We start from the raw sequence: 22,393 nt of genomic DNA, 5'->3' as shown, positions 1-22,393 counted from the left end.
GGTTTTATAGCAACAGGTGAAAAATAATGCATTTTTTTTTCCAGGTGATACTTCTAGGTCCCAGGAGTCAGAAGCAATTTCTGGCTCTTCAGTAGCATGGTCTTCCTGTCACTGCTCTCTGAACAGAAGCAAACCAGAGTATCCAGAGACAACTGAATTGTAAACTGATAGTTTGCAATTAATATTAGTTACAATTAATATTAGTGATATTAGGGTTCATATAGAGCATTCCTGTCACCTTACTGATGAGAAAACTGAGGTATGTTTCCATTTTAAGATAGAAGAATGGGTGCCCATGAAATCTGAGGATTTAGGCCAAAACATGCATACAATTACCACTTCCAATTTTTACCATAAAATCTTCCATCACCATTTAATATGTTTTAGTTTCAATTATGCACCTGAAACAATAACAACAAAATTTAAGTAAACGTCTGTCAAATTTTCAGTGAAGGGCATAATATTACATTAGATACAGTCACATTTTTATCTCCCTGTTTTTTTTCAGTTGCATTTATTTCTACATGAAATCACCACTTCAATGTTTTGGTCACACACACAAAACATTATGTCCATCTATATAGCAACAGCAAAAGAAAACAGACCCTTTTACTTCCTTACTGGACCCTGGGAGAGTGTCAACACGTTTTTAAGCTGACTGCAAATATGTTTTTGGAGTTTGGAAGGACGTGCTGTCTAGTGTCTGTCCACTGCTTGCCAACTTTGCTGGTCCATTAAATAGTTCAGTGACTGCACACAGTGTGATGCTGGCTGTCAGCTTTCTTTCAACTCAGGTCAGCAACAGCAACAAGTGGCATTGTAGGCCAATCCCGAGAGAAACATGCATCTTCCATCTCCCCTGGGCAGGTACTTACATGTGTCGTCGTTTCAGAGTTTATGGTTATTACTCTCTGGAGACATCTGTCTGCTGGGTTTATTTTTTCCGGATGTTGTACCACATCATAAAGTCTCCTGCCAAGAGTCTTTTAACTACTCAGGAAGATTTTGTTTTCTGCTGTTTTAGTCACTTTACTACTTTATTTCTGTAGGCCAAATAGGGTAGAGAAAATCAGTAGCAATTCCCCCACTCCAGACCCATAGCTCTTATAACATAATCTGGCTCCATTTGCTTATACGTTTTTATTCCTTAAGAGCTTTAAAACTCTCATTGCATGAGAAGTGATGGATCCTCTTGTGCATGTGTGTAACAAAGAGCTGCATGGAGGTTTCCCATGAAGTGTGAATGCTTCAGAACACCTTTCAGGGAAAACCTGTTTTTAAAGCAATTAGAGCACATGGGTTTAATCAGTTGAAAGGAACCACATTTATAATTGAATTTTTATTAAAATAGCTTTTTGTTTGCAGAGGGAAATAACGTTAAGCCTATTTTTACTCCCTTCTACTTTTGTTCCCAATAATAATATTTAAATAAACGTTCTTCAGAATTTCCATTTTTCACTTGCAGATAATGTAATGGTTATCATCATATATTCACAGAAAATTGCAATGATTAAGTCATTATTTGCCTAATAAATTTACAACCTTTTTATGGAAAAATGATTCAGGCCAGACAACTGTTTTCAAATGTCTTTTAACATATGTTTTCAACCTTTGCCATAGCTCACTTTCTTGCACAAACAGACCCTTTGAAACAAAACATGGAAAATTTAATCCACCTGGGTTCATATTATCAAAACTATTAGACTGGATTATTTTCCATGGTATCAACACCAAAATTATCGCTTGAAAAGATGACTTTAAAAGGAACATTCCCATAGATTGCAGATATTGTCTCTTCCTTACCCTTCACGGATAACTTTTATTTCATTCATGTCTGTAATTAACATGTTCTTCTGATGTGGCCCGTTTCTTGCTCTGTTTGAACAGATTGCGTGTTCTAGCATGGCAGCCTGGATGGGCAGTCATTCGTGGTCATTTTAATGATGACTCTCTCCCACGTACTGACTGCAGACCAGCAGCTTCACAAAGCTACTACCTACTTATTTAGGGCAGCCTCAAGTTGTTTTCCAGAAACTAGTCTTAATGAGGGATGGCACATTGAGGTTCAGTGCACCACAGCTGCTGTATGTCAGACAGATACCGTGACTAGTCAGCCTTGAGAATGCCATCCCACAGGTTCCAACCCAACTATTAAGTCCTCTTTCTTGTGGGTTTGCTTAGACACTTGGTCAAATTATTTCAGCACCTCAGACCTTGCTGAGGATTGTTTCCTGTTTTACATTTCAAGTATCTTATTTTATAAGCAGAGATTTTAGACAATAAGTCACTTTAATTTTTGGTCGTGATTATTATACATGTGAATCAAAACTTGTAGAAGTCGTGTAGCAATTACGTGTCAATGTGATACTCAACATTTTTAACTCATTTATATATTTATTTGTTATGTTAAAACACAAATTCTGAGTTTGACCTCTCATTTACTCCTTAAAACAGCTGCAGGGGAAAGGCAATGAGGGATGTGGAAAGGAGGCTGAATGGGACAGAAATGTCTAGCGTGGGGACACGCTGATATGTGACTTGCTGATTTGTGGCTGCAGGCAGGGGAAGCAGCACACAATGGATGAAATTCCGTTATATATCACATTATTATATTACAGCATAATATTGTGCAGAAAATAGAAAGGAGACAGGCCTACCCAGAGGGCCTCTCTGAGAAAATGAGGTATTACTGTTCCGGTGGGGATCTAAAAACCAGACAAAGGCATTTGGATGTGACAGCAAGAGAGAGGAACTGTAAGTTTTAAACAAGGAATTGCCGTGATAAAAGCAGTCCTTTAGGGAGCAGAGCTGGAAGGTCTGTTCAGGCTGAACTCCAAATACACTATTGCTTTGGTTTGATGGGTCATGGGATTTCACTTTTACAATTCAATAAATGTCACTTTTTTAGTATGACCTTCCCTGGCACTCTGTCCAAACTCAAATCCCACAGTGTCTGCATCCTATCCTCCTCTGCTGTAGGTGGAGATTTGCTTTTGTTTTTGTTTTTCCTTCTTAGGAGTTACCACTCTCTAATACCATGTACATTTTATTTATCTACATTGTTTATGACCCAACCTGCCTACTAGAATGTAAGTTCTGTAAAGGCAGAGATTTTTGTCTATTTTATTCTCTACTATACCTTCAGCATCTAGAACACTGTGGTAGTACATGGTAGGGTAATACCAATAATACCAATACTTGTACCAGGCCTGATTCTTGTTACTAGGAACAAAGTGTCAAATAAGAGAAACAAAGTTCCTGTCCTCATGTAGCTTACGTTCTAGTAGAGGAGACCAAAATAAACAAAGAATTCCAGATGGTGCTGTTTGCTTAGAAGAAATTATAACAGGTTAACAAGAATATTAAAAAAAAAAAAAAGAACAAGACAAACAAATGAGAAACAAAACCTCATAGACACAGACAATAGTTTAGTGGTTACCATAGGGTAAAGGGGGTGGGGGGAGGGAGATGAGGGTAAGGGGGATCAAATATATGGTGATGGAAGAACTGACTCTGGGTGGTGAACACACAATGGGATTTATAGATGATGTAATACAGAATTGTACACCTGAAATTATGTAATTTCATTAACAATTGTCACCCCAATAAATTAATATATATATATATATATATATATATATATATATATATATATATATATATATATATATATATATATATATATAAAGAGAATGTTCTCCTGTTGGTTGTATTGACTATATGACAGTAGGAAAGACTGTTTTGTTTTTTATTTTAAATTCATTGTCACTAAACAATGTATGGTGATTTTCAATCTGTTATGTTGCCTGGAAAAGATACAAAAGTGGATTTCCAAAGACAAGAACCTAACTGACAGGTTTCTAAATTGCAGACCTCAGGCCCTTTAAGAAATTGTGTTCTATTACCTTCTTCTATTCAGCAAAACCGTTCCCAGTGATTCCATTCAGCCATCGACTGCCTACACTGGCTACCAGGATGAAAAACATGCTTTTTGACTGCTACCAAAAAAACAGAGATTTTTTATTTGATTTTGATAGACTATGATCCATTCAATTCAATCCAGATTGAGTGTCTTCACAGAACTCAGACTTGTGATAGGTACTGGGTGGTGGGGTAAAAATGGAAAAGTCTGAACTTTTGCATCTTGAGACCACTTCTCAAGGAGGTCACCACCCTTTTAAAGAAACAGACAGAAAATGTAGATAAAGAAACATAATTATCCATTTGTATGTCCTCTTTGGTTCTATGTGGTTCTCTACTTTTTCTGTTTTATTTCGCTTAGCATTATAATCTCAAGATCCATCCATGTTGCTACAAATGGTACTATCTCATCTTTTCTTACCGCCGAATACCATTCCATTGTGTATCTGTACCACAACTTCTTTATCCATTCATCTATCAAAGGACATTTATACAATGGAGTACTACGCAGCCATAAAGAAAAAAAGAAATCTTATCATTTGCAACAACATGGATGGATCTAGAGAACATTACGTTAAGTGAAATAAGTCAGAAAGAGAAAGACAAGTACCATATGATCTCACTTATATGCGGAATCTAAAGAAAAGAATATGTGTATGAACTAATCAGAAACAGTTTTGGGGACACAAAAAACCGAGAGTTGTTAGATGGGCGGGGGGGAGGGGGTTGGGGATGGGGGGAAGGGTGAAGGGATTGGGGGGCGGCTGGTGACCACAGGATGGCCTCAGGGATTTTTGAGAATTACTTTGGGGAACTTATTCAATAGTGTTTGGGGATTTTGTTGGGTGTCCGATGGACATGTGTCCTGTTTGGGAGACCACCTCAGGGATGCTGTGGATGCCTGGTCATGGCATTGTACACCAGAGGCTGGACATTAATGAATGCCAACTATAATTTTATGTGTATAATGTGATGGCTCGGTGTGAGGTCGGGGTGGTGGTGGATGGGGGGAGGGGGGTTCACAGTGTGAGGGATGTAAAAATAAAATAAAATAAAACTATAAAAAAAAAAGTCTGCCTTCCATAGTGGCTGACAAATCTGCATTCCACAGTGTATGAGGGTTCCTTTTTCTCCACAGCCTCTCCAACACTTGTTACTATTTGGCTTGTTGATAATAGCCATTCTAACTGGTGTGAGGTGATATCTTATTGCGGTTTTTATTTTTTCATATGTCTATTTGCCACTTGTATGTCCTCTTTGGAGAAATGTCTCTTCAGGTCCTCTGCACATTTTTCAATTGGGTTGTTTCTTTTTTTGTTGTTGAGCTTCATGAGTTCCTTGTATATTTTGGATATTAGCTCCTTATCAGAGGCGCTGTTGGCAAAAATCTTCTCCCATTCAGTTGGTTGCCTCTTTATTTTGTCAATAAAATTTTGTCTTTTGCTGTGCAGAAGCTTTTAAGTTTGATATAGTCCCATTCATTTAATTTAGCTTTTACTTCCCTTGCCTTTGGGGCCAAATTCATAAAATGCTCTTTGAACCTAAAGTCCATAAGTTTAGTACCTATGTTTCCTTCTATGCAGTTTATTGTTTCAGGTCTTACACTTAGGCCTTTGATCCATTTTGAATTAATTTTGGTACATGGTGACAGATAGCAGTCCAGTTTCATTCTTTTGCACGTGGCTTTCCAGTTCTCCCAGCACCATTTATTGAAGAGGCTTTTTCCATGGAGAGGTCTTTTCTCCATTGTGTGTTTTTTGCCTCTTTGTCAAAAATTATCTGTCCATACTTATGTGGGTTTATTACTGGGTTCTCAGTTCTATTCCATTGGTCTGGGTGTCTGTTTTTCTGCGAATACCATGTTGTTTTGATTATTGTTTCCCTGTAGTACAAGGTAAAGTCAGGGAGTGTGATACCTCCAGTATTGTTCTTTTTTCTTAAGATTGCTTTGGCTATTCAGGGTCTTTTGTGGTTCCAAACAAATCTGATGATTTTTTTGTACTATTTAACTTCTTCATTCCCAATTTGGATGCCTTTTATTTCTTTCTCTTGCCTGATTGCTCTGGCGAGGACTTCCAACATTATGTTGAAAAGCAGAGGTGATAGGGGACAGTACTTTGTAGAGCAAAGGACTTCAGTTTTTTACCATTATGAGATTAACTGAGGGTTTGTCATATATGGCCTTTATTATGTTAAGGTATTTTCCTTCTATGCCTATTTTATTAAGTGTTTTAATCATAAATAGATGTTGTATCTTGTCAAATGCTTTTTCTGCATCAATTGATATAATTATATGATTTTTTTTTCCTTTATTTTGTTTATGTGATGTATCACATTGATGGATTTGCGTATGTTGAACCATCCTTGTGCCCCGGGGATGAAGTCCACTTGGTCATGATGAATAATCTTTTTAATGTATTGTTGCATTCAATTTACTAGATTTGTTTAGGATTTTTGCATCTATATTCATCAGAGATACTGGTCTGTAGTTTTCTTTTTTTGTGTTATCCATACCAGGTTTTGGTATCAGGGTAATGTTGGCCTCATAAAATAAGTTAGGGAGTTCTGTCTCTTCTTCAATTTTTTGGAAGAGTTTGAGCAGGACAGGTATTAGATCCTCTTTCAAGGTTTGGTAGATTCACTAGTGAAGCCATCTGGTCCCAGACTTTTGCTTTTCAAAGGTTTCAGATGACTGATTCAATTTCCTTACTGGTGATCGATCGGTCTATTTAGATTCTCCAATTCTTCGTGATTCAGCCTAGGAAGGCTACATGTTTCTAAGAACCTGTCCATTTCTTCTAGGTTATTGGATTTGGTGGCATATAGTCCTTCATAGTATTCTTGAATTATCTTTTGTATTTATCTGGCATCTGTGATAACTTCCCCTCTTTCATTTCTAATTTTGTTATTAGTGTCTTTTCTTTTTTTATCTTAGTGAGCCTAGCCAAGGGTTTGTCAATTTTATTAATCTTTTCAAGGAACCAGCTCTTTGTCATATTAATTTTTCTGTTGTCTTTTTGTTCTCTATTTCGTTTAGTTCTGCTCTAATTTTTATTATTTCCTTTCTTCTGCTGATCTTGGGTTTCATTTGTTCTTCTTTTTCTAGTTCTTTAAGGTGTAACATGAAGTTATTTATTTGGAATTTTTCTTGTTTCTTGACATAAGCCTCTAATGATATAAATTTCCCTCTTAAAACTGGTTTCACTGCATCCCAAAAATTTTGGTAGGATGTATTTTCATTCTCATTTGTTTTTATGTATCTTTTGATCTCTCCTCTAATTTCTTCTTTGACCTGGTCGTTCTTTAAAAGTATGTTGTTTTATCTCCACATATTTGTGGTTTTTCCTGTTTTCTTTTTGCAGTTGATATCCAGTTTCAAAGCCTTGTGATCAGAGAATATGCTTGGAATGATTTCAAACTTCTTAAATTTGCTGAGGCTAGTTTTATGTCCCAATATATGGTCTATCCTTGAGAATGTTCCATGTACACTAGAAAAAAAAATGTATAGTCTGATGTTCTAGGAAAAAGTGTTCTATAAATGTCAGTTATGTCCACTTCATCTAATGTGTCATTTAGGGCTGCTATTTCTTTCTTTATTTTCTGTTTGGATGATCTATCCATAGTTGTCAATCATGTATTTAGGTCCCCCGCTATAATTGTGTTTTGGTCAATTTCTCCCTCTAGTTCTGTTACTAGTTGCTTGGTATATTTTGGTGCTCCCTGATTGGGGGCATAAATGTTGATGACTGTTATGTCTTCTTGTTGTATAGTCCCCTTTATCATTATGAAATGTCCATCTTTGTCTCTTGTTACCTTTTTTATCCTGAAGTCTGTTTCATCTGACATAAGTATGGCTACACCTGATTGTCTCTGAATACCGTTTGCTTGGAGTATCAATTTCCACCCTTCATTTTGAGTCTATGTTTGTTTTTGTAGCTGAGATGTGTCTCTTGGAGACAGCATATGGTTGGGTTGAGTTTTTTGATCCAGTCTGCCACTCTGTGCTTTTTTATTGGTGAGTTCAGTCCATTTACATTTAGGGTGGCTATTGATATGTGAGGTTTTCCTATCATTCTATCTTTGGTTTTCTGGTAAGACTCTGTCTCCATTGTTTCTTTGCCTTTTTGTTGCTGTCTGTTACTTCATTGTGGTGGTATTGTATGATTTTTCCCTCTGTTTCTTCTTTTATTATGTTATATGTTTCAGTTTTGGATTTTTTTTTGAGTTGTTACCATTAAGTTTATGTAAAGAAAATTTCATATTTAGAGTATTCTATTTTCTTCTGGATGCTTACTTTCTCCATTCCCATGTTCTGGTTCAGGCCTTTTCTCTCCCCCCATTTATGTTTGGTTGTCACAAATTATCCCTATTTATGCTGGTCGAATAGCCTCCTTCAGTATTTCTTATAATGCAGGTCATGTGTTAGAAAATTCCCTCAGCTTCTGTATGTCTGGAAAGGTCTTTATTCCTCTTTCACATCTAAAGGATACCTTTGCTGGATATATTATTCTCGGCTCATAATTTCTCCCTTTCAATAGTTTGAATATTTGATTCCATTTCCTCCTGGCTTGTAGAGTTTCTGCTGAAAAATCTCATGATAATCTAATGGGCTTTTCTTTGTAGGTTACCATCTTCTTTTCCTTGGCTGACTTGAGGAATCTTTCTTTGTCGTTAATTTTTGACAGTTTCAATACAATGTGCTTTAGAGGCCTATTGGGGTTGAAGTAATTAGGTGTTCTATTTGCTTCTTGGATTCGAGGATCCAGTTCTTTCCATGAGTTTGTGAAGTACTCATGGACTATTTATTTGAATATACTCTCTGTTCCCTTCTTTCTTTCTTCTCCTTCTGGTATGCCCATTATTCTTATATTGCTCTTTCTGATGGAGTCAAAACGTGTTGTAGAGTTCTTTCATTTCTTTTAAGTCTCAAGTCTCTTCTTCCATCCATGTCATTTCCAGTTTTCTATCTTCGATGTCACTGATTCTTTCCTCCATCTGGTCAACTCTACTACCTAAGCTGGCTATTTCATTCTTAATTTCTTCTATTGAGTTCTTAATCTCCAGCAATTCTACTTGGTTCTTTTTTAAAATTTCAACCTCTTTGGTTAAATTTCATTTTATTCTTTGATTATGTTTCTGAGTTCATTAAACTGTCTGTATTTTCTTGCATCTCGTTGATTTTTTTAAGAACTGCAATCTTGTCATTTAAGTCACATATTTCCATGTCTTTAAGTTCATTTACTGGAGGTATTTTATTTCCTTTCTGAGCTATCTTGTTGCCTTGGTTCAATTTGTTTTAAATTCCAGGGAAGCTTTCAAGAGGCTCGTCTCACACCGCCATTTTTATGACATCATGCAGCAAATTATTTCTAATAAATTCAAAAGAATAACTATGATTTCTAGAAAACACAAGTTTTCCAAGAGCAAGAAATATTTAACTATGCTTATTTCCTATTTCAGTAGGTTTACCAGTTTGCTGTATCAGGGGAATAGACTAGATAAAATATCTTGATTTCAGCAAAACATTAGAAAGTGTTTTATAATATCCTTGAGGAAAAGGAGGAGAAATTCAGGCAGCATGATATGACTCTTGGGAGGATTAATACCTGGTGAGAAGTCTCCAGAGATGAGTCACAGGGTTTAAAAAAAAAAAAAACTGAAGACAAGTGTAGGACTTTGGAGATTCTTGGAATAGGGAATTGGTAATTCATGGTAGGAATAAATCAATAAAAATTAATATTTAAAAAAATGTAAAACCAACAAATGTTAAAACTTTTCAGAAATCCATGTGAGAGAAATGTATTTGGTTGAATTTGAGCTAATGGCATCATTTGCTTCTTTAAAAAGAATGCAACTTTAAGATGCATTAATACTCCTGTTCCAAGAGTAGTGATAGAAAAAAAAGCCACACCTTTGTCACTTTCATATTTAGTCAAGTATACACCAGATACTTGTATCATCCAAAAAGGACTTGCGGCTGCTAACAAAACACATATGGATAAAAATAAGCAAAGGTCTGTCTTCCCACTAAACTATAACCCCGTTAGGCAGAGACCATGCCTAAGTTCCCAGTGCCTGTAAATGTTTGTGACTGAAATAATGTAGGGAAGGTAACATAATGATAGGATAATATTAAGAAGTCAGGAACAAAGTTAATCCATTAATATGTATACCAGAAAGATCTGCACCATTATTAATGTGGTTCCCAAATTCACCTCTAAACTTTCTAGCAGCCAAGACAAAGACAAAATATGTTAAAAGATCACTGTCTCCATAAAGTAAAACCCCATCTTTTTTTTTTTTTTTTCGTAAACAACAGATAATGTTTTGGCTTGATGGATCATGGGATTTCACTTGTCTTCAAGACACTTGTCTTCAGAAATTTCTTACAAAAAACTGTGGCTTGTCTCTGGAGACTTCTCACCAAGTATAAATTCTCCCAAGAGTCATACCATCCTTCCTGAATTTCTCCTTCTTTTTCTCAAGGATATTATAAAGCACTTTCCAGTGATTTGCTGAAATCAGGACACTTTACTCCCCTAATATAACAAGCTGGTAAATGTATCAAAATAGGAAACACGTAGATTAGTGTTTCTTGCTCTTGGTGAGCTTGTGTTGCTTTCTAGAAGTCATAGTTGTTCCTTGGAATTTATTAGAAATAATTTGTTTAATATTCTACCTGGAATATTCCTATGGAATTGTAATTGAGCTTGTCAATATATAAAGTCCAGCTTCCTTACTTTACTCTTTTTATGACACTCAGAATATTTTCCTCTCTCAGATCATTTGGCACCAATTGGATTTTTCAAGTTTTATTAAAGTTTGTTAATAAATGTTCTTCAATTTCATCCACCAATACTTTGATGCTTTATACCATAAACCTAGACCCAGCAACATGAACTCATTAAAACCGACCAATTTGGGGGTGGTCAGTTAGCTCAGTTGGTTAGAGCATGGTGCTAATAACACCAAGGTTGCCGGTTCTTGATCCCCCCATGGGTTATTGTGAGCTGTGCCCTCCTTTAAAAAATACGACCAATTTGCCCCTCATATTACAAGATTTTTCTTGCAATAAAATCCTAAGGGAAATTTTTTACACGATAACTTATTGAACAAATACAGTGTATGGAGTAAATCAGTTGAATGCTTTTTGCTCCTCAAGAAAATAGCAAAATGGGGCGTTGGTTAGCTCAATTGGTTGGAACTCGGTCCTCTTAACAACAAGGTTGCTGGTTTGATTCCCACATGGGCCAGTGAGCTGCGCCCTCCACAACTAGATTGAAACAATTACTTGACTTGGAGCTGATGGTCCTGGAAAAACACACTTAAATAAACAAAATCCTTTTTAAAAAAAGAAGAAAGAAAATAGCAAAAAATCAAACAGTTCAATGAAAGTATTCAGTGAACAATCAAGGTAATGAGGTCCAACTACAGAGGTTGGCAAGGGTCGGTTTGCTCCAGACTCTGCGGTGCACTAGGTAAGATACAGGAAAATAAGCACATGCATATCTTTAAGACAGTTATTTTGGAAACCAAACTTTTATGAGTACCTGGGCAGTGGAAATTTTGAATTTGGATTTCCTGGCAAGAATTGACTATGCAGATATTTTATGTTGGCGACTCAATGCTAAATCTTTTGCTTAGACTGGCATTCAATGATGGGCCTGAGTCAAACTTTGACGGATGCTGGAACAAACTTAGTATACTTAAAGAACAGTGACAAGGAGAGTGACAAATCTAGACATTGTTTCATATGCAAAGTAAACAAAGAACTGAGCTTGGTATATTTAATCTGAAGACTCATGGAGAAGTCATGATAAAACCAACCTCGAATATCTGAACTAACACATGAAGGGGGAAGCATATGTCCTCGGTGATCCAGAGCCTGAATGAGCACCAATGAGTCAAGGGCCCAGATAAGGAGATTTGATTCAGAGGGGAAAAGTCGTCTTCCAATAGTTGAGTGGTCTCTAATGGGACTGTGCTGCCTTAAGTGCAGGGAGGGTTCTGGATGCTGGAAGCGTTCAAAGAGAACCTTGAACCGTGAATAACCATCTATCAGTGATGTTTCAAAAATAATCCCCATCTAAAGAGGGAACTCAAACACAATGCTTCTCTTATCCTGGGGTGAGAATCAGGCTGAGCCTGCCCTTTGTCTGTGTTTAGGCCAAGTCCAGAGACTGCTCTGAGAAGAGGCCCTTGAACTACTTTGCCTTCTCATGCCCTATCCTAGCTCATTTACATCAGCCATGGTCCTTTACAGACACATTGTGCAAGCAGAAACCATGCTTTTTCTATCTTCTCTGACTTTCTTTTTAAGTTTATTGGGGTAACAGTTGTTAGTAAAATTACATAGGTTTCAGGTGTACAATTCTGTAATACATCATCTATACACACAAACATCATTGTGTGTTTACCACCCAGAGTCAGTTCTCCTTCCATCACCATATATTTGATCCCCTTTACCTTCATGTACCACCACCACCCTTATCTTCTGGTAACCCCTAAACTATTGTCTGTATCTATGAGTTTTTGTTAATTCATTTGTTTGTCTTGTTCTTTTGTTGTTTTCAGTTTTATATACCACATATCAGTGAAATCATATGGTTCTTGACTTTTTCTGTCTCACTTATTTCGCCTAACATAATAATCTCAAAATCCATCTCCATTGTCGCAAATGGTACTATTTCATCTTTTCTTAAGGCAGAATAGTATTCCATTGTGTATATATACCACAACTTCTTTATCCATCCATCTATCAATCATAGGACACTTTGGTTGTTTCCATGTCTTGGTCACCATAAATAAAACTGCAATGAACACCAGAGCACATATATCTTTATGGATAAATGTTTTCAAAATTTTTGAGTGGATACCCAGGAAAGGGATTGCTGGGTCATATGGTAATTCTATTCTTAATTTTTTGAGGAACCTCCACACTGCCTTCCATAGCGGCTGCACCAGTCTGCATTCCCACCAACAGTGTATGAGGCTTCCTTTTTCTCCACAGCCTCTCGAACACTTGTTATTTTTTGTCTTGTTGATTCTAGCCATTCTGACTGGGGTGAAGTGATATCTCATTGTGGTTTTTATTGGCATTTCTCTGATAATTAGTGATATTGAACATTTTTTCATATGTCTGTTGGCCATCTCTATGTCCTCTTTGGAGAAATGTCTATTCAGTCCTCTGCCCATATTTTAAGTGGATTGTTTGATTTTTTGTTGTTGAGTTGTATAAGTTCCTTGTATATTTTTAATATTAGCCCCTTATTAGAAGTTTATTTGCAAAAATCTTCTCCCATTCAGTTAGTTGCCTCTTTATTTTGTTGATGGTTTCTTTTGCTGTGCAGAAGCTTTTAAGTCTGATAGAGTCCCATTCATTTATTTTTGCTTTTACTTCCTTTGCCTTTGATGTCAAATTCATAAAATCCTCTCTAAGACCAAGGTCCATAAATTTAGTACCTATGTTTTCTTCTATGCAATTTATCGTTTCAGGTCTTCGTTGGTGATGTTGTGGAGAAAAATGAATCCTCATACACTGGTGGCGGGAATGTAAATAAGTACAACCACTATGGAAAACAATATGGAGGTTCCTCAAAAAAATTAAGAATAGAATTACCATATGACCCAGCAATCCCTCTTCTGGATATCTACCAAAAAAAATCTGAAAACATTTATCTGTGAAGATATATTAACCTTCATGTTCATTGCAGCATTATTCACTGTGACTAAGACATGGAAACAACCAAAGTGTCCTTCAATAGATGATTAGATAAAGAAAATGTGATACAATATATACAATGGAATAGTACTCTGCCATAAGAAAAGATAAAAGACTGCCACTTGCAACGATATGGATGGATCTTGAGATTATCATGCTAAGTGAAATAAATCAGACAGAGAAAGTCGAGAACCATATGATATCACTCATATGTGTGATATGAAACTGAAAGCAACAAATGAAAAAGACAAAAAAAAAGGCAGACTCTCATTGACACAGACAACAGTTTAGTGGTTACCAGAGGTTGGGGGGTAGGAGAGAGTAAAAAGGGTGAAATATATGGTGATGGAAAGAGATTTGACTTTGGGTGGTAAAAACAATGCAATATACAGATGATGTATTATAGAATTGTACATTTGAAACCTATGTAATTTACTTGATTAGTAATTTCACCCCAATGAATTTAGTTAAAAAACTCTATATCTACTTCCTAGTAACATTCTTTATTTTAATCCCGTAATTTCATTCCATTTAAGACATTTAAGATCTCCTCTCTCCCAAAACTTTCTTAATGGTTCTCTTATTTGGACAGTCAGACCATGGAAAGCTTATAGTCCATCAAAATACTTGCAGAGAGCACCTTCTAGGTGTAAATGTGTGGTTGTTTCAGTCCACAAAGCTCTGCTATTAATTTGCCTGCTCCACTGAACTAAACTGTTTGAGATGTCTGCTTTGAACTCTAGCTCCATTTCTTTTTTCTTCACTATCCATAATTGCTTCTGAGTGGCTGGGAGTTGTGTATATGTCAATGACATTGTGGAAGTTACCATGGTTCATTTGACAAAAGATCAGAAAAGCTTTTCTGAATGCTTTGTTTTTATATCATTTTAATTCTTGTTAAATAAATCTGTGCTTGAAGCCTGAGCTTTGGAAGCTGGATATCTTCTGCTCCACAAGCACCCATGATATTTCCAAGTAAAGCTTTTTATCAAATTAAATCTGACAAATTGATTCTTAATTAACCTACAAGAAAAGCTGATCGTGGTTTTCTTGAATAAACATAGAGGCCTTTGAACTGATGATATTTTTTATCATAAATGCCCTTCTCCTCTTACAATAATCAGCACCATTTAATAAGAAGTTTTGGACAAAAGGTCTGCATCAAAATGAATTTCCTCAGAAATAAAATATAAATGACTGCTTCAGGTAAAATAAAGGCCAATAGAGGTTATAGGTTAATTTTGAAGGAATATGGATCTTATGCTATCTCAGGATTAATGTAAAAGAAAAAATACCCATATTTTTTTCAAACTGATCTTAAAACTTATATGAGTAACTTGATGACCCATGCCAAAATGGGCCACTTTTCATTCCAAGCTCCTGCCTTCCTAATCCCCCACCACAGGCATCTAAACTTTTTTGTGTGCCATGGATTCTTCAGTCTGATGAAAGCTATGAACCATTCCTCAGAATAATGTTTTAAAATGCATCAAATACATGTGATTACAAAAGAAAAATTATATAGAAATGTTATTATTAAAATATTGAACAAGTTTCTGATATAGTAATACACATGCTTCTCTATTAATGCATTAGAAAAACAACCCCCAACAGTGAGTCTGCTATCTACCATAATCCTAAAATAGTGATGAGCAAAATCAGTATTCAAGTTTCATCTACAACTGTAAAATGAGATATGAAAATATCTATAATTTCTATGAGTGACAAAGTCACAAGTACTGCCAATACCGTCATGATTTGTTGCCATGGTTACAAATACATATGCAATTTTTTTCCATCTACATTCATAGCCCCCCACCTAAATTCTATCCACAGATCCCTTGGAGGCCCATGGAGCCTAGATTAAGGCACTCTGCACCCAATGACTCTTGCCACTACTCCCACTTTTATTCAACCAGTAGAGAGAGGGGCGGAGTAGTGGTTAGTCATCAGTATACACACGTGTGCGGGACCCACACAAGCAATGACATTAACAGTGCCATGCTCAAACCCCAGCAGTGCACTATGTCACCACCAATGAGTCTCAGGTCTGGCCACTGTCACCACAGAGGGGTGATTCTGTGTCAGTTCAGTGCTTTCCCTAGCCAGAGAGTCTGTCTCTGACAATGCTACCAAGAGCTAATTCATAGCAAAATGTGTTCGTTGCTCTCCATGATGTCATTCTCCAAGATCAGGAAATGTTCCCTAAATACCCTTTATGCTTATTTACCTAAACCTTCTATACTTGGTCAGCACTTTTCTCAGGATACCATGTTCCATACATTCACTTCCTTTAGGAAGAAAGTACTTCCATATCTCCCACCAGACTTTGTGCCCAAAATTTAATTGCACAATCTATGTGGATATCTAAAATTGGATTTGTCCTCTCCTTTTCAAAATCAGTTTCCCCTTGATGTTAGATGTATCACCAACAACTATATATGGAACCTTCAGAATTTTTAGCCACCATACCCCCTTCCCAAACTTTACGAACTAATCTAATAATTATAAAAGGCAGAGAATTCCTGTATTTTGTTTATAATTTTATTTTTATATTTTATATTTTATTTATTATTATTTAATTTTATATTTATTTAATTTATTTAATTTTATATTTTTATTTATTTTATTTATTTAATTTTATATTTTATTTATATCTGGCATTTATAATTATAAAAGTCAGAGATTCCTATATATCTTCCTCTTTATTCCATTCTCATTTCTACCAATTACTTTCAACCTAACTTAGATTGCCATTACTCTTGTCCCGGCTACTCAACTATTCAAATACATCCTAACACACACTGCTGCCTACTTGATTTTCCCAGAGTGCAACTCTATTAAACTAAAGACAGACCCTGCCATGCAAGCCTCTCCCTTGATCATGGCCCCAGACTCCCAATTCAGCCACCTATCTCACCCAATTCTACAGTCAAACTTAGTGTCCTGTTTTGCTGTCACCATCTTGAAATTCTTATTAATTTTTTATTATTAGTTTTAGGTGTACAAAACAACATAATTATTAGACATTTACACACCTCACAGTGATAACCCCAAGTCTACTACCCATCTGATACCATACATAGTTATTATGATACCATTGACTATATTCTCTATATTGTACTTTACATTCTATGACTATATATTTTTAAATTATAGTTGATATTCAATATTATTTTATATTAGTTGCAGGTGTACAACATAGTGGTTAGACATTTATATAATTTATTAAGTGATCCCCCAACAAATCTAGTATCGATTTGACACTATACATGGTTTTTACAACGTTATTGGCTATATTTCCCATACTGTGTTTCACATCCCCATATTATTTTGTGACTACCAATTTGTACTTCCTAATCCCTTCACCTTGCTCACTCATCCCCGCAAACCCTCTCTCATCTATCGATCATAAGTTTGTTCTCTGTATCTATGAGACTATTTTGTTTTGTTTGTTCACTGATTCTGTTCTTTAGATTCCACATATAAGTGAGATCATATGGTATTTATCTTTCTCAGTCTGACTTATTTCACTTAGCATAATGCCTTCTAGGTCCATCCATGTTGTTGCAAATGGTAAGATTTCATTCTTCTTTATGGCAGAGTAATATTCCATTGTATAAATGTACCACAATTTCTTTATCCAATTGTCTATTGAAGGACATTTCAGTTTTGTCCATTATCTTGGCTATTGTGAATAGTGCTGTGATAAACATAAGGGTATATATCTTCTCAAATTAGTGTTTTGGATTTCTTTGGATAAATACCCGGGAGTGGAATTGCTGGGTTATAAGGCAGTTCTATTTTTAATTTTTTCAGGAAACTTCATACTATTTTTCTCAGTGGCTGCACCAATTTGCAATCCCACAACAGTGCACAAGGGTTCCCTTTTTTACACATCCTGGCCAACACTGGTTATTTGTTGATTTATTGATGATGGCCATTCTGACAGGTGTGAGGTGATATCTCATTGTAGTTCTTATTTGCATTTCTCTAAGGATTAGTGACATTGGACATGTTTTTGTATGTCTATTGGCCATTTGTATGTCCTCTTTGGAGAAATGTCTATTTAAGTCCTCTGCCCATTTTTTAATTGATTGTTTTTTTCGGTGTTGAGTTTTATGAATTTTTTATAAATGTTGGATATTAACCCCTTATCAAATGTATCATTGGCAAATGTCTTCTCCCATTCAGTAGGATAATTTTGTTGGTTTCCTTTGCTGTGAAAAAAACTTTTTGATTTAATGTAGTTCCATTTGTTTATTTTTTCTTTTGTTTCCCTTGCCTGTGGAGATATACCTTTACTAAAATATTACTAAAGGTAATAATGTCTGAAAGTTTAGTTCTTATATTTTCTTCTAGGGGTTTTATGGTTTGGGGCCTTACATTAAAGTTTTTAATCCATTTTGAGTTTATTCTTGTATATGGCGTAAGAAGGTAATCCAGATTCTTTTTATTTTCCTTTATGTATCTGTACAGTTTGAAATTCTTAATAATTTTTAACAAAAGTCCCTGCATTTTCACTTTTCACTTGACTCCACAAGCTAAGCATAACCAGTCCTGCCTAATCCCTCCTTTCCTGTGTGCTTCTGTTGTCCCCTGTATTTTCCCTATCTTTGAAATCATCATTTTCTTTTTACATCTGTTTAGTACTCTGTATCCCTCAACATACCCTAAACTCTGAATGCAAAAAAAAAGAAAATGGTCTTGTTTATTTTTATATCCCCATGGCTCAGCAGAGTATTATATACATCATCATTTGCTGACTGGATAAATGGATGAATGGTTAAGGGAAGGAAGGAAGGAAGGAAGGAAGGAAGGAAGGAAGGAAGGAAGGAAGGAAGGAAGGAAGGAAGGAAGGAAGGAAAGAAGGAAGGAAGGAAGGAATAAATTAATGAATGTATTAGTCCATCCATAGCCCCTTGAGCAGCCAGAGCATTGGAGGTCTTTGGCTTGCAATCTTCAGATGGGGCCCTATAGCAATAACAGAATTCTAGTTCAGAAACTACTCTTGTTAGAAAGGAAAGTAACGTCAGCTCAAGGAAGAAAATGAGCAGAGCAGTGACATGAAGTTTAATGAAGAAGGAACAAGCAGAAGGACTCGTGATATAGATCTGTTTTAAATACAGATGTAGAGGTCACGAAGCTACCACCGGGATGCTTTTGGAGGAAGAAGGTGTCTTAGTGATTAAATAATCCCCTGCTTGCTTTCCCTAATGTTTTCTGCTAAGTCTGGACCCGTGGGCATATCTAGATAACACACACTCACCAGAGGAGAAATATGTGTCACTGTCTTTATTTGCTGCAGTGTCATCCTCCCAACTACCTGAGTGATCCCTTAATTTCATCTTCTCATTAGTAATTTGCAAGTCATAAAGGTACAAAGAGAAATTATGGAATTTGATTTCTTGTTGATAATTTCCAGTCCATTAGGGCCAATTTAAAGTATAATCTAAAGTATCTTGAATCATTATACGCATGAGTCAAAACTATAATGAGTGGTTATTAACATTGTGTACTAGGTACGTTTTAATAGTGGACTTCTTTCCCTTGGAGACTTCTGTTTGGAATGAAAACTACTTCTCAGTTTGAAGAGATAGAGAAATATCCCCCCAAATCTTGCTGAGCCAAGAATGTTATTGCCATTCTCATCTATGATGCTCTTTCAGCAACACTGACAGGACAGACAGCTCGGGACAGAAAGTGCGTGAACCGTCTTTCTGCTACATAGCCTTGGATGAGTTACAGATTTTCCTTAATGCTTAGTATTCATAGCTGTAAAATGGAAATAATGATATTTCTATTCTATAAATTTGTGAGGATAATGTGGATAGTGCATGTGAAAGGAGCTTAGTCCTGTGTCCAGATTATAGGAAACCCTCTGTGAATGTTAGCAATTGTTATCAGCATATAGAACATAAGCAGTTATGAACTTCCACTCTGGTTCTGTGTTGGGATAGATATAGAGAAATAAGGAGTACATGGTATCAGTTAGGAGTTGTCAAACTTTCTCTAAAGGGCCAGAGGGGAAATATTTTAGTCTTGTACACCACCATACTGTTTCTGTCAAACTACTTATTCTGCAGTTGTAGCATGAAAGCGGCCATAGACAAGGCATAAATGAATGGGTGTGGCTGTGTGCCAATAAAACTTTATTTATAAAAACAGGCATTAGGGGCTAGATTTGTTCCCATGGCTATAATTTGGCAATCCCTGGTTATAGGCCCTTAGAAGCTCATAGTCAACTGCAGTAGAAAGGCTTCTAAGACTCGTCAAAGCAAGCTAAGAGGAGGGAGGCACTGACTCCACTGCCATACTGAAGATCATGGAAACTGGTATTTTAGGGAGATTATTGTCTGAGCTTCTCAGATATGAGTAAAAGTAAAAAATATGGCCTGGAACAAGTAGTTCAGGTATTGTTGTTTTGGCTTTTATTTTAGTTTTTAATCTTGCATTTTAGGATAAGTAACTTCCACTTTAAAACAGAGCCTTCCCTTTTTATTAGACATTTCCTTGGAAACTTGGCTCCCCTTCTGGACCTCAGAAGTTCCATATTTCTAGGAATAACATTGTCTGTGGATGGATTGGTAGAAAACACTGCTCCTGACTTCCTCTCCCTATCATTGTGTATGAACAGACAGAGCTGAGGGGTCCTTTCTATAGTTGTTTGACTGTAAGGGAATGAAAAGCACATGAGTATCAGAAGAAATCATTCCCTTTGTTTTCTATTCTTATGGTGATTGTAAATAAATGGCAAACAAGAATCCATCAGCAATATCAAAAATGAGCCAGTGACTTAGTAACAACCACTTCGAACACTTGATGGTTCACCAAAACTGCTAAACGTGAGGCAGATTCTGCTTCTTTGAAAGGGGAGTGGCTGTAGCATGTACTTCCTATATAGGTGTAGACATTTCAATACAGCATACCACACACACACACACACACACACACACACACACACACACACAAAAAAAAAAAAAAAAAAAAAAAAAAAAAAACCTTCCCTTCACTAATAAAGCTGCAAAGGACCCAAATTTCACCATACATCCCATTGTATTTTTTAATTCAAAATAGCTAGTCCTTTCCAAGGCTTCTATGATTTAATCAATGCCAATTCAAATGAATCTCGTGCTTTATTCATTAGAAAGATGAAATTAAGTCTGCCATGATAAGTCAAGGTTCTCATCAGATTTTTCTTTTTTGTTGTTTTGCAGCTTTCTTCTTGTCTTCGGTTGCTTGATTTTATCAGTGTTCTCTACCATCCCTGAGCACACAAAGTTGGCCTCAAGTTGCCTCTTGATTCTGGTAAGTGAAACATATGAACAAAAATGTACATAAAGTTTATGTAATATAATAACTGTCTATAAATTTATGCACTGCATTATATCCTACAAAAAAATGTTCTATCTAGAAACAAAAGAGAGTTACTGTGAAGCATAAAAGTTTGAAAGATTACTGAAACATTTGCCCACCATTTTAACTTTTAGTCACTCCTCAGGAATATATAAAAATATTCAGGATAGCTATTACATAGCAATTTCTTTTGCTATAGTGACAGCATAAATAGAAGGCCATACTTGGAAGTAGTTTTAATGATGTTCACCTATGGTAATAAACCAATTATAAAAAGAATCAATGTCCATGAGGTCTCTCATTATAGTACTAAAAGTTACAGAATAGAGAGCATTTTTCCAATAACCACAATTTGGCAGTTGCTAAGTATAATTGGCCAAGAACTATGAGAATATAGCACCTCATTACAAAAAAAAAAAAAAGAAGAAAAAAGAAAAAACAGAAGACTCCTTCATGCTGCTTTCAACCAACAGGCTGCATTATGAGTTTTGTTGCTAATACAGTTACCTGGTGAGGAATTCTACATTTTGCTGTCAATCCTCAACCACACAGAATTGCTTAATTCATTTTAAAATGGAAAAAGACCCCAAGGTATTTTATTCTGATTTATTCTGGGCTTTTTAAGCTCTTCTACTTTCTATTACACTAAACTATAGCACTGTGTACTCAAATCACATCTGATTGAAAGTTTGGTTCATTTACATCTATTTTGACCCACTGACTTAGTCCAAAAATATCAGACTTGACAGCTGCAGAACTGCTGAATGAACTCTAAACTGGAATTCACTTCTGCTGTGAAACCTGGTGAACTACAAAAGGAAGACAGCGAAAGGGGGGATGGAGTAAGATGGCTGTGTGCCCTAATAAACAGAGATGGGTTGTGTCCAGCAATAAGCATTTACTATAAGAAAATTATTCTTACCTTGAAGGTGGAAACAAAGATGTCAACTCATATAACCTAAGTGGAGGGGAGCTGCTTGTCAACCTGTGCTTTCAGATGGCTAGTTTGTACTTGATATTACCAAGACTTCAAGTCTCAGTCTTACATCAAGGGAAAATCATTTGTTTTTAATAGTTTCAGGTGTACAAAACAACATAATGATTAGACATTTACACCCCTCACAAAGTGATAACCCTCTTCCCTGTCTACTACTCATCTAACGTCATATATAGCTGTTACTATACCATTGACTATATTCCCTGTGCTGTACTTCACATCCGTGACCATATATATATATAATTAAGTATATATTTAATTGTTGACATTCAATATTATTTTATATTAGTTGCAGGTGTACAGTGCAATGGTTAGGCATTTATATAATTTGTGAAGTGATCCCCTTGATAAGACCAGTACCCGTCTGACACCCTACATAGTCTTTACAACATTATTGA

At 36.0% G+C, this 22,393-nt stretch overlaps 1 protein-coding gene across 2 annotated transcripts in view; it reads left to right on the top strand.

Moving 5' to 3' along the window:
- Positions 1-22,393, top strand: part of KCNQ5 (potassium voltage-gated channel subfamily Q member 5) — a 534,612-nt gene that overhangs the window by 332,034 nt on the left and 180,185 nt on the right. For both annotated transcript variants that reach the window (XM_081041006.1, XM_081041007.1), the window contains exon 2: positions 20,860-20,950. In XM_081041006.1, the coding sequence (XP_080897132.1) occupies positions 20,860-20,950 (91 nt within the window). The remainder of the gene's footprint in view (positions 1-20,859; positions 20,951-22,393) is intronic.

Source organism: Rhinolophus hipposideros (assembly GCF_964194185.1).
Source record: "Rhinolophus hipposideros genome assembly, chromosome: 3".
In the NCBI taxonomy this organism is placed as follows: Eukaryota; Metazoa; Chordata; class Mammalia; order Chiroptera; family Rhinolophidae; genus Rhinolophus; species Rhinolophus hipposideros.
Note: the sequence above shows the minus strand (reverse complement) of the source record. Positions and strands in the feature narration are given on the sequence as shown.